We start from the raw sequence: 13,261 nt of genomic DNA, 5'->3' as shown, positions 1-13,261 counted from the left end.
CTGCATCAATATACGTACATACCTGTATTTACAGGTAAGTATATAGCATATATATGTCTCACAGAAACAAGTTCTAGCTGAGGACATTACGTTTATTTATGTGTATTTATGTAACATCTTTCATTGTTATGCTAGGCTATATTGCTACAATCAATGCTGAAACTCATTTCCTAAAATCCCTGAAATTCACCAATATCAAACAATTTCAAATAGTTAGAGCTTCTTTAAGTGTATTTTTGATAACTACACACATTAACTTGTTGTGCTTTTTACACAGTTGTTATGCTAGGATACAAATATTGGCTTTCACCAAACTGCTAGGTTTCAAATCATACTGGAAGCTAGGGGTGTGGGAAAAAATCGATTCAAATTCGAATCGCGATTCTCACGTTGTGCGATTCAGAATCTATTCTAATTTTTTTTTTTAAATCGATTTTTTTTTTTTAAATTAATCAATCAATCCAACAAAACAATACACAGCAATACCATAACAATGCAATCCAATTCCAAACCCAGCAACACTCAGAACTGCAATAAACAGAGCAATTGAGAGGAGACACAAACACGACACAGAACAAACCAAACAAAAATGAATATTATCAACAACAATATCAATATTAGTTACAATTTCAACATAGCAGTGATTAAAAATCCGTCATTGACATTATCATTAGACATTTATAAAAAAGAACAAAAAAGAACAATAGTGTCACAGTGGCTTACACTTAATTGCATGCATCTCATAAGCTTGACAACACACTGTGTCCAATATTTTCACAAAGATAAAATACGTCATATTTTTGGTTCATTTAATAGTTAAAACAAATTTACATTATTGCAATCAGTTGAAAAAACATTGTCCTTTACAATTATAAAAGCTTTTTACAAAAATATACTACTCTGCTTGCATGTCAGCAGACTGGGGTAGATCCTGCTGAAATCCTATGTATTGAATGAATAGAGAATCGTTTTCAATCGGGGAAAAATCGTTTTTGAATCGAATCTTGACCCCAAGAATCGATATCGAATCGTGGGACACCCAAAGATTCACAGCCTTACTGGAATGGTAAATGGTAAATGGGTCGTACTTGTATAGCACTTTTCTACCTTTTTAAGGAACTCAAAGCGCTTTGACACTATTTTCCACATTCACCCATTCACACATTCACACACTGATGGCGGATACTGGAAGCAAACAACAAGCTGCTCCCTGATGACTTTTTCATTTAAAACCTGTGTATGTGTACCGCATAAACTGTTTTAAACATGTCGATATGTGGAATACAAATATTGGATGCAATATGTGCTAACGTGAGCCTGTTTAAGAAACAATACAATCTTATGGTGTTAATGTACATGGAAGAATAATAATGTGTTAATAGTGTTTGACACATACAGTACAGGCCAAAAGTTTGGACACACCTTCTCATTAAATGTGTTTTCTTTAGTTTCATGACTATTTATATTGTAGATTGTCACATCAAAACTATGAATGAACACATGTGGAGTTAGTTATGTACTTCACAAAAAAAGGTGAAATAACTGAAAACATGTTTTATATTCTAGTTTCTTCAAAATAGCCACCCTTTGGTCTGATTAATGCTTTGCCCACTCTTGGCATTCTCTCCATGAGCTAACTCCTTCAAGACTGTTGGAAATCCATTTCAGGTGACTACCTCTTAAAGCTCATGGAGAGAATGCCAAGAGTGTGCAAAGCAGTAATCAGAGCAAAGGGTGGCTATTTTGAAGAAACTAGAATATAAAACATGTTTTCAGTTATTCCACCTTTTTTTGTTAAGTACATTACTCCACATGTGTTCATTCATAGTTTTGACGTGACAATCTACAATGTAAATAGTCATGAAAATAAAGAAAACACATTGAATGAGGAGAAGGTGTGTCCAAACTTTTGGCCTGTACTGTATATATTTTTATTTGTTTCTAAATGATTTGTTTTTGAATGAATTATTCAACAAATCATTACATAGTATGTATGTGCAACGACGCCACAAGCTAGTGTGGCTGTGGGGAAGAATATAAACCTCCTTTCTCAAAGCCTTATTTATGTGACACAATCTGTTTTGTGTGTCCATCTGTTGTCATACCTCCTGGCTCCGTGTCCTGCCCACCTCCATTTCTCTGAGTTGATGCTCAACATAATATCCTGCCCTCCTGATTTCTGTCTTCTGTCTGTGTTTGACACCCTGTCCTTCTTTGTTTCACCTATCTGTATTCTTTCCCGTTCCATCACTCTGTCTTTTCTCCAAACCTTTGATGGTTGTCCAGGTTTCAACACAATATGAATCGGTATGACACACTGGCCAAATACCTGCCTCCTTAGGGTGTGGAGACTCAAAAGATGTAGCTTGGTGAGCCAAACTTCACCCAACTCATCAGCTCTTTGGCTAACACTGCTCAAATAACTCAACCAGTGGAGATTTGTGGACTCTGGTGTGCAGGAAGACTTTGATACTCATGTATCAAAGTCTATCCGTGGCCCAGATGAGAGTGAGGTTTGGAGGTAAGAGTAACGGATGGCAGATAGTCTGCATGGCTGTAGCCTCACTTCCCGAGGCCTTAAGAGCTGTGCTGCATAATGAGTTGGCTCACTGGCTGGCACTGCTTGAGTAACTCAACTGGTGGAGATTTGTGGATCTGCGTGTGCAGGTCAAGACTGCAGGCTGACCATTACATATTTATTCATTAATATGTTCTTCTTGTGATATTCAATAAGATCTATATTAAGGGTTACATTTTATTTTGCAATGAGAAAACAGTCATGTGTCAACACAGGGAGTAAGCTAAACAGACAATAACCGCGGAGGCATGGTGGGGATTGAAAAAGCTCAGTTTTTTCTTACTTCTTTTCAGGTATGTGGAATTGTGCAAGTGGAACATTTGATGCTACTTCATTCAACTTGAACAATGACATTCATTATTGTATTAGGTAAAAGTAGCCATTTGAATGCGTAGTGCACTGTGGGATCTCTAAGTCCACCAACAGATAAGGGACGGCGTGGCGAAGTTGGTAGAGTGGCCGTGCCAGCAATCGGAGGGTTGCTGGTTACTGGGGTTCAATCCCCACCTTCTACCATCCTAGTCACGTCCGTTGTGTCCTTGGGCAAGACACTTCACCCTTGCTCCTGATGGCTGCTGGTTAGCGCGTTGCATGGCAGCTCCCGCCATCAGTGTGTGAATGTGTGTGTGAATGGGTGAATGTGGACATACTGTCAAAGCGCTTTGAGTACCTTGAAGGTAGAAAAGCGCTATACAAGTATAACCCATTTATCATTTATAAGAACAACACTTTGGATTGAAGTCCAGGCAACAAGTGGCATGTAGTATCACCTCCTGGCCACTTGGGGTCAGTCTTTAACTTTGCATGTTCACAGCAAGGACAGCGCATGGTGACCAAGTTAGTTTTTATTTTTCATTGGATATTCAAATTGAGCGTTTATTTCACGTCATTACTCACACTTTAAGTGTTGGAGGCCTAGCTTTGTTACAATGGAATGTGTTTAAATGAAGTTCTCAAACTTAACATGAAACAAAATGTATTATCTCAAACTGTCTGTTTAAGATATATCTGTTATTATTGTTCTCTTTTCAGTGCATATGCCGTGCTTGATGCAACGTTCGTGGCCCCATGGCCTGGGGCCGAATGGGAGTTGCATTATGCAGATTCCAGGGCCCGCCTTGAGGGATTTCTCCACAGGACAAGAGGCTGTCCTTGCACTTTGCACACGCCCCTTTTCATCAAGTAGCGGGCAAAAAAACCCAGTTAGAGGAGAGCCAACAGCATCCAAGACCCCCCCGCCCCCCAAGACCCTGCAGCTCCTCCATCTGCACACTGGAGCTGGACGGACGAACCAGAATGTGGAGAGCTGTGCCACTTCAACTATTCCTTCTTTCCTTTTGCAGGGTTGCTTGGTGCCAATCACAAGGTTAGTCCTTCTCAATTTCTTCTCATAAAACTGTGTTATGCACTTGTTGATGTCTTCTGTTGTTTGGAGATGCATCACATACACAACTGCTGCAAAGATGCACTTAGGTACTGTACATCGGTGTTTGCATGTGGTCAACAACAGAAACTAATTATGGATGATGAAAATACTTTTTGAAAAATACAACTGGGTGAAAAGTGTGTGTTGTTTTTTTTTTTTTGCCGCTCAGTGTTATTGAGCACAAAGCCCCCCTCAATCAGAATGGAAGTTCTCCTGGAGGAACTTTTGCCTGAGCTTTACTGTTGCTAGGTTACAGAGAGGAGCATGTGACTAACAATCTGAAAGCACGGGGAGGTACTGGTTCAAAAAGCTCATATCGCTCAGGCAGATTTCACAAATCTTAAATGGCTTAAAAAACTTTTCTGTTGAGAGAGACAACGTGAATGGTCAAATTCGAGTCTTTGTATGAGCTCAATTTGTGCTTTATGTTTGTAGCCCAGCTAGGTCCTACTTCTCAAAGTGTAATCTGCTTTCTTTTTGCTCAACCCTTTGGATGTAAGCTTCTTAGTGTGAATGTAGCTACTAATTACACTGCAGCTGCTGCAGAATGGGACCATTGCTATCTAAGAGGAGCTTGTAGGGCCTCTGCGTCCATGCGTATATTCCCCATAACACCTTATTGGCTATCAAATGCACACAAAAATGAAATAACTGCTAAAAAAGATATTATGATTTTTAACATCTCCCTAGTAACTGAAATGTTTGTCTTTTTATCATCACCATGTTGGTCATTAGAGCATCTGCATTACTTAGATCTACTCAGACGGGCCACTTGCACAATCCCATTAGTGTTCTATCGCATATTTTGCCTTGACAAAAATATAAAATAACGCGTTTATTCTTGCAACAATGGTGTAAAAATTCCAATGTATTTTTTGGGAGGTGTTTGTAATTGTTTGTGGTTTTGGAGAGAGTCAAAAATGGTCCTGCAGTAGGGAGGGGATTTACAGCCTAAAATCTATATATAGATTTATATATAGTGCTGCCACTTGCAATAACAATATATATAATTTGGAATATAAATGATAATTGAACCATTTCAAAACAGGTTACAAAAGCTTCTAATTTGGCAGCTGACGTGCTGTACAGGCCAAAAGTTTGGACACACCTTCTCCTCATTCAATGCAATGTTTTCTTTATTTTCATGACTATTTACATTGTAGATTGTCACATCAAAACTATGAATGAACACATGTGGAGTTCTGTACTTAACAAAAAAAGGTGAAAACATGTTTTTTTTTTGCACACTCTTGGCATTCTCTCCATGAGCTTGAAGCACACCTGTGAAGTGGAAACCAGACTACCTCTTGAAGCTCATGGAGAGAATGTCAAGAGTGTGCAAAGCAGTAATCAGAGCAAAGGGTGGCTATTTTGAAGAAACTAGAATATAAAACATGTTTTCACCTTTTTTTGTTAAGTACATAACTCCACATGTGTTTATTCATAGTTTTGATGTGACAATTTACAATGTAAATAGTCATGAAAATAAAGAAAACACATTGAATGAGAAGGTGTGTCCAAACTTTTGGCCTGTACTGTACATGGTAACATATTTGCGTCATTTTTAGTTGGATTATTTTCTCAAGATTATTATTAATCTATTTGCTAATCTATTGTTATTATCTGAGTATTTTCTGTTGTAACATGGTCGTGTATAGAGAAAGTATGGGCAATCAGGCGATCTCCTCACGTGACTACAGAGGAACCATGTTGGCTACCAACTTTTTTGACTTGTAAAAAGGCCCTGTTGTGCAGCATACATCAATTTCCTCACAACCCTGAAAGAATACAAGTATGGGAAGTGAAGGTTCGCCGTCAACAAGTACAGTGTCTTGTGCCAAGTAAACACACAACGCAACGTTCAGGAGAGAACACACAGAAGCCAATACAAACAATAAGACAATACATTAAAATATTTAAGAGATTGTTTGAAAAAAACAGACCATCCTTGAATCTCCGTTACACTAAAATAATGCAATTTGGTAACAGCAGAAGAGAAAGTTAAACACAAATACAAATAGACGGAGTGAGATTAAAAGAAATCACATTTTGGGTGTAGTAATCGATGAGAAAATGAACTGAACATTTCAAATGGAAATATACAACATGAACTGGCAAGAAATACATCAATAATGACTAAAGCAACATATGTTCTGGATCAAAAATCACTCCATATTCTCTATTGCTTGCCAGTGTTACCATAAAAGATAAATGTATTGTGCAGAAATATGAGGAAATAACTACAAAAAAGTTATTGTGTAGAAATATGGGCAAATGTTTACACAACTACACTTCATTCACTAACTGTTACAAAAACAGTCAGTTAGAATAATACATAATGTTGGATATAGGGAACGTACAAACCCTTTATTTATTAATTCAACAATATTGAAATTCAATGATTTGGTGCATTTGCAAACAGCTACAACGATGTACAAAGCAAACTATAACCTGCTAGCCAATAATGTACAACAATTCTTCTCAACAAAAGAGGAGAAATATAACCTTAGAGAAAAATCTAACTGAAAACACTTAAAACATTTAGTATATCAGAATGCGGAATTAAATTATGGAATGGATCAAGCAAAGACATAAAAGACACACTAATTAATTCACTTTAAGAAACTGTTCAAACTACAATAGTTTACAAAGTACAAGGAAGAATTATGACAAACATGTTGAACACTGTTAAAAATCCTATATTATTCATCTCATTATGTGAATCATAACTGACTTAACTATTTATGTAAAGAACTGTTAATGTCAGAATGAATTGATGTACAAATGAAGAACAGTAAGGGAACGTGTTAGTACCTGAATTGCTGTGAGGTAGAAAAGGGGTAGGATTAAATAAGATTTGCTACTTCCTACTTCTTTTTGGATATGTTGTAAAAAAAACATTAAAATATGTGATGTATCATACTGAAATTGTATACATGTTCGAAATAAACGTCAACCAACCAACTGATGAGTTGATTGTATGCAACATTGCAGCAAGTGAAAGATGCATGAGTTTCACACCAACAGCCAAGAAAGTGCAACTACAATTTTAAAGTGCATGTAGAGGTAGATAAAGTTGTCCCACTCCTGTTGTTACTTTACATGCAGCTACTGTCAACTTGTGGAGGTGATAACACCAGCAGGATGTTACCTACAGCCACAGCTGGTAATGCCAATGGTTTTTGACCCAACGCTAATTAGAGACTTTAGGTTTTTGCTTGCACAGTCAGCGACTATAGGAGACTGGTGGTGTTATTTGGAGCATTTACAGACAATATAACCTTGTTGTGTGAGCAGGGATTTTATTAATCGAGTAATCTATGGGATTATTTTTTTTTCGATTAATCAAGTAATGGCATAAAAAACATTTTATAGCCTCAATGTGGATTTTAGGGAAAATAGTTGAAATAAACAAAAACATTTCTGCTTGCATTAACCTTCATTCTTTTTTGTAGTACTCCATCCAGTTGGGATCTTATACATTTTTATTAGTTCCACACATTGGGTACGGCGTGGCGCTGTTGGGAGAGTGGCCGTGCCAGCAACCTGAGGGTTCCTGGTTCAATCCCCACCTTCTACCAACCTCGTCATGTCCGTTGTGTCCTTGAGCAAGACACTTCACCCTTGCTCCTGATGGGTTGTGGTTAGGGCCTTGCATGGCAGATCCCGCCATCAGTGTGTGAATGTGTGTGTGAATGTGGAAATAGAGTCAAAGCGCTTTGAGTACCTTGAAGATAGAAAAGTGCTATACAAGTATAACCCATTTACCATTAAACAATTAATCGAAGCAACAGAATACAAATCAAAGCTTTTTTTATAATCAAATTAATAGATGGATTAATCGTTGTATCCCTAAATGTGATTATTATAGACCAGGTTTTCCAAAGCATAATAATAATAATGGTTAAGTTTATTTAGAACCTGCTTTACAACATAATATGATTACACTTGTATAATTCAACATGCCTGAAACCACAGGAAGAGGAAGAGTTGATTTAACCCTGTATCCCTTTTCCATGTGCCTTAAGGGCAAAGTGGGTTGCAAATCTATTCTGTAAGCTACTGTATATTATTGATTATAAGTAGATTTCAGATGTATTTTTTATTTTTTTTAATAGTGCTTTCAAATCATTAATTTTTTTCATCAGATTAATCACACTTCTAAATTTGGGTTAACCATGAACAATCACAGGTTATTATTGCTTGCATAATTTAAATGTACTTTTAATTTGCCTTTCAGGTAACTATCCACGGTTAAGGTATAGGACTATGTGCTTGATTAATATGCATATCTTTTTTTGTGATTAATCACATGAGTTTCACAACCCTAGTTTTTTTTTCATGATTTATTTATGTACCAAAATCATGGCAATATTTATTGTTTTGTCTTAAGTTTGTTCAGGAAGAGTGATGACACGTTGTAAGTGATTAGCAATGTCATTTGTTTTGCTGTGACAGTAGGGTAGGTACTTTCCACAGTCTGTGATTGCCCCCCCGCACAAACCCCCCTCAAAAACAAGCCCCGATAACTTTTAGTAACACATTATCCAGGCTATATAAAGCTGCAACAAGCTGGTCATGCTAATGCAGTATCTTAGAACAAGTAAACTCCCCAGTAAAATTTTTTGCTGTTTGGACAAGTTTTGTCATTGTTATTTACATGAATTATTGATTCCTTCAGGAGAGTTCCCTCAGGAAAATAAAAAACTTTAAAAAAAAAAATGTATTAACCAATAAAGTGTAGAGTAAGCACTTTATGGTGTAGGCCAAATAAGTTTAAATTTTTCTATTAAGGGAAAACATGTTTTTGGTTCTTTTGACGGCAAGACTGCCCTCGTTTGATGGTTTAAAACACCTTTTGTTGTGTTCAAACTTAGACAGCACGTGCATGTTAAACCTCACCCTTTCCGGTGCAGGAGTCTAAATCCTTTGCACAACAGCAACACTGCATTAGAGCACAGGAGCTGGCACTAATAGATATTTTCTCCTTCAGCGCTCTTACACATTGCAGAGTTTGGTGGCTCACTTGTGACATCTTTATATCTGAGGTTTTTCATAGGCACATACCAAAAAGAAAACAAAATCATGTTGAGGATTTTTTTTTTTTTAACTTCTAACCAAACAAAGGCTTTAAGTCCACACTCCATTAATAGCTTCCATCCCAGTGCCAAAAGCCCCCTTCAGGCTTTTCACACTTGTGTTTGTTCCACTAAGCGCCAAAGTCACTTGTTTGGCAGTTGACAGCATTCTGCTGCATTCATTTCCATATGAAACACTGCACTTTGCACAACCAGCATGGACAGCTCCAACGTCCATCTGTTTACTCCAGGCCTTTTTTTCCAAGTAAGTGCAGAGGCCTGCGCCAAAACCATCCAACATTGACCAAAGCTTGATGACACCGTTAATGTTAAAGGGGTCAGGTGTGGTTTCTCCATGGATGACTCCCAAGACGTATTAAAATTTAACTGTGCTCTTTTCTTCTCATCCAAAGTAGCTTTTCAGGGTTACACTTCCACTTTTGAGTTTACATCCCTACCGGCGCTTCTTTTGTGCCATTGTGATTGCACAGTGGGGTTTGAGACATATGGGGGGCTTCATTCTAATGAAAATTCCTCTACTGTTCTTCTCTTGTGGACAATAGTGGGGCGTCCTGGTAGAGCGCAGTGTTCTCTCCTGCTGTGGGTTTAGGTTGCAATAAGAAAAGACGAGGTTGAACCAAAGAGATAGGAAAACACTGATTGCTGATTATTTACCTAAAAGACTGGTGAATTCAGATACAGGCACGCCTCACACATAGTTCCACTTCAGGACCAGTGTGTGTTTCAGTTTTCTTGCCCTGATGTGGGATCTGAGCCGAGGATGTCGTTGTGGCTTGTGCAGCCCTTTGAGACACTCGTGATTTAGAGCCATATAAGTAAACATTGATTGATTGATTGATTGAGTAGACTCCACAAAGTGATCTGAGGACATGAGATAATGTCAATCACACAGCATCTACCTTTGCTTGTTTATTAGTACAAGTTCATATGTTTGTTTTTGTCATGATCTTAGGTCTGGATCATGTTTTGTTTGGTTATGTTCTGTTCCGTTTAAGACTCTATAGTTCCTGTTTGCGGTCCCTTGTTTGGTCACCATGGCAACTCATTGTTTTCACCTGACTCATTTGACACACGCACCTGGCTCTAATCATGACATTATTATGTCTTTTTCAGTTAGTCGTCCTGGTGACATTGATGTTCACTTCTTGCTCTGCTCATGTAGGTACTCTGAATTGCTCTATTGATGATCCTTTCATGCTTGTTTTCATGCGATTGTTCGCTTCATGCTATGCCACAGTAAGTCTTGTTTGTTTATGACCATAGTTCAGGCTAAGTGTTTACATTTTTGTTTCTTTCGTTAAGTTGTGCCTTCGCCTTGAGCGCCTTTTGTTTGTACCCCTTTTTTGAGTCAAGATAAAATCAGGTTTTTACCTTCAAGCTATGTCTGGTCTAGTCCGTTTGCATCCCGGGAAAACAATCCTCGCAGTAAGCTGCGTAAAGATCCACGTCCTGACAGTTTTAGCCATTTCATTGGATTTTGTATTGGTTTAATATGTAGTGCAGGGATATTCAACTCAATTGTTTTGGGGTCCACATTTCTCGAAAGCTAAACTGGGGGAGCCGGACCTCTCCATTCACTATTTTTTTGTATATTCCAGAGAACCAGCGTCCTCTAAAGTAGACATTTGATTTTGGCCTATTTCGTCAGAGAACAGGAGCGTTCTGCTGTTTTTAAAGAGGAACTGCCCTTTTTTGTGGACTGTTGCCTATCGTACACAATCCTTATGAGAGACAAACAGACAAAACTTTTTTTTTTTTGCATTCTAATTTGTAATAATCGGCTCGTTGTAGGTGGCTACCAATGCAGCTAATTGGATCAACCATTCTGCCTCTTAATCACTTTGAAATTGCATTCAAAAACCGCCAACAAGACTTCATTTACGTTCTGTAACCTGTATAATAGACAAGCTGTAGCGACATTGTTATTGTAAGAGCAAACACTGTGGAACGTTGGAGAGACTATGTCTCCCAGCTTGCCTGAGAAGGCCCCAGGATCCCCCGGGAAGAGCTGGACGAAATAGCTGTGGAGAGTGAATTCTGGGCTTCTTCTGTCTGCTCTTCGTGCTCGCTTTTCTAAGCAGTAGTACATCCTCCGTATATTCATAGGTTGTAAATCCTCATTTGTCCAAAAATAGTTGTCTCTGTTGTCTGCTACCAAGTCTGCCATGATTGGAACACACAAGCTTTTGTTTCCGGAAGTAGGAACACACATTTGTTGTCGGAAGTGCGCTGCCATGGAAATGGAAATAAATGCACTGAGGAAATAAGTGATGACCAAAATAGGGTCAATTTTGTACATATTACATATTGTTATGAAGGTGTCTGTTACTACATTATATATATACTTGCAGTGTGTATATTGTACATATTACATATTGTTATTAAGATGTCTGTTACTACATTATATATATACTTGCAGTGTGTATATTGTACATATTACATATTGTTATGAAGGTGTCTGTTACTACATTATATATATACTTGCAGTGTTTATATTGTACATATTACATATTGTTATGAAGGTGTCTGTTACTACATTATATATATACTTGCAGTGTTTATATTGTACATATTACATATTGTTATGAAAGTGTCTGTTACTACATTATATATATACTTGCAGTGTGTATATTGTACATATTACATATTGTTATGAAGGTGTCTGTTACTACATTATATATATATACTTGCAGTGTGTATATTGTACATATTACATATTGTTATTAAGGTGTCTGGTACTATATTAAATATATGTTAATATATATATATATATATATATATATATATATATATATATATATATATATATATATATATATATATATATATATATATATATATATATATATATATATATATATATATATATTAGGGCTGCAACAACTAATCGATTAAAATCGATTATAAAAATAGTTGGCGATTAATTTAGTCATCGATTCGTTGGATCTATGCTATGCGCATGGGCAGAGGCAATATTTTTTATTTATTTATTTTTTTTTATTTTTTTTTTAGTAAACCTTTATTTATAAACTGCAACATGTACAAACAGCTGAGAAACAATAATCAAAATAAGTATGATGCCAGTTTGCTGTTTTTTTTCCAATAAAATACTGGAAAGGATAGAAATGTAGTTTGTCTCTTTTATCCGATTATTAATCGATTAATCAAAGTAATAATCGACAGATTAATCGATTATCAAATTAATCGTTAGTTGCAGCCCTAACATATATGTATACTTGCAGTGTGTAAATAACAGTTTGATGGAGGGTTTTGAAGTTGTTTTAGAAGGATTTGAAGGCTACAATGGTGACTCCCATTAGCCACATTTTGTAAAGTGTTTTTTTTTTAATCATCTGTAGAATCCCCAAAAAAACAAAAACATGAGTGTTCTTGTCTCTTATAATGATTGTGAACAGTATGCAGCATTAAAAAAAAATTGCAGTTCCTCTTTAAAGACCTTCTGCAAAAAAGCTATTCGAAGATCATCTCTTCACTTAAGTGCTTTTAAGAATCTGCTGAAAAAAATGTGAGTCTCTCACATGTTTTTTTAATAACGGAACTCACCAGCATCCAGTTGAATAGCCTAAATGATGAAAAGGAGAGGTCCTAAAATGGAATCTTGAGGAACACCACTAGTATAATTAAAGAAATTAAACAACTGCTGACTGCATCTGAAGTAAAAAAAAAAAAAAAAAGGCTAGAGCAGCACCCTACTTACATAAATCACATTTAGAAAAAAAGTTATGACTGCCAAAAACGAAATGACCTAATGGGGTGCCTTGAAGAACGCCTCAGTTATGTAAAGCCCAAGTTTGCAACCAAATGTCAATGCAGGGACCTGCCAATGTGTTTAGTGGTACAGGTGCCTCTATACAACAGGACCACTGTACTATTTTTAGGAATTTGCTGCAAAAATGTTAGTTTCCTGAATATTGAACTGATCTCGTGGGCCGTAATGGTGTCATTCCCAGGCCAGATTTGGTCTCCTCATGTATTGCATGAAAATCATGCCTGTCTTTAACCCATCAGGGTAATGCACATTGCAGCAAGATTAAAGCATTAGTGACTCAGTGGAGCACTGGACAGATTTATCCCTCCATTTTCAACCACTTAACCTACCATATTTACACTCTTCCTGGGTTGGGACTGAACCCACTC

General features: G+C 37.0%; 1 protein-coding gene across 1 annotated transcript in view; it reads left to right on the top strand.

Moving 5' to 3' along the window:
- The first annotated feature begins 3,790 nt into the window (after positions 1-3,790).
- Positions 3,791-13,261, top strand: part of lrp2a (low density lipoprotein receptor-related protein 2a) — a 139,042-nt gene continuing 129,571 nt past the window's right edge. The window contains exon 1 of the mRNA XM_062069846.1: positions 3,791-3,944. Within this exon, the coding sequence (XP_061925830.1) occupies positions 3,875-3,944 (70 nt within the window). The 5' untranslated portion in view covers positions 3,791-3,874. The remainder of the gene's footprint in view (positions 3,945-13,261) is intronic.

This window comes from Entelurus aequoreus, linkage group LG14 (assembly GCF_033978785.1).
Source record: "Entelurus aequoreus isolate RoL-2023_Sb linkage group LG14, RoL_Eaeq_v1.1, whole genome shotgun sequence".
Taxonomy (NCBI): Eukaryota; Metazoa; Chordata; class Actinopteri; order Syngnathiformes; family Syngnathidae; genus Entelurus; species Entelurus aequoreus.
The sequence above is the reverse complement of the archived record's forward strand: the minus strand, read 5'-3'. Positions and strand labels throughout refer to the sequence as shown.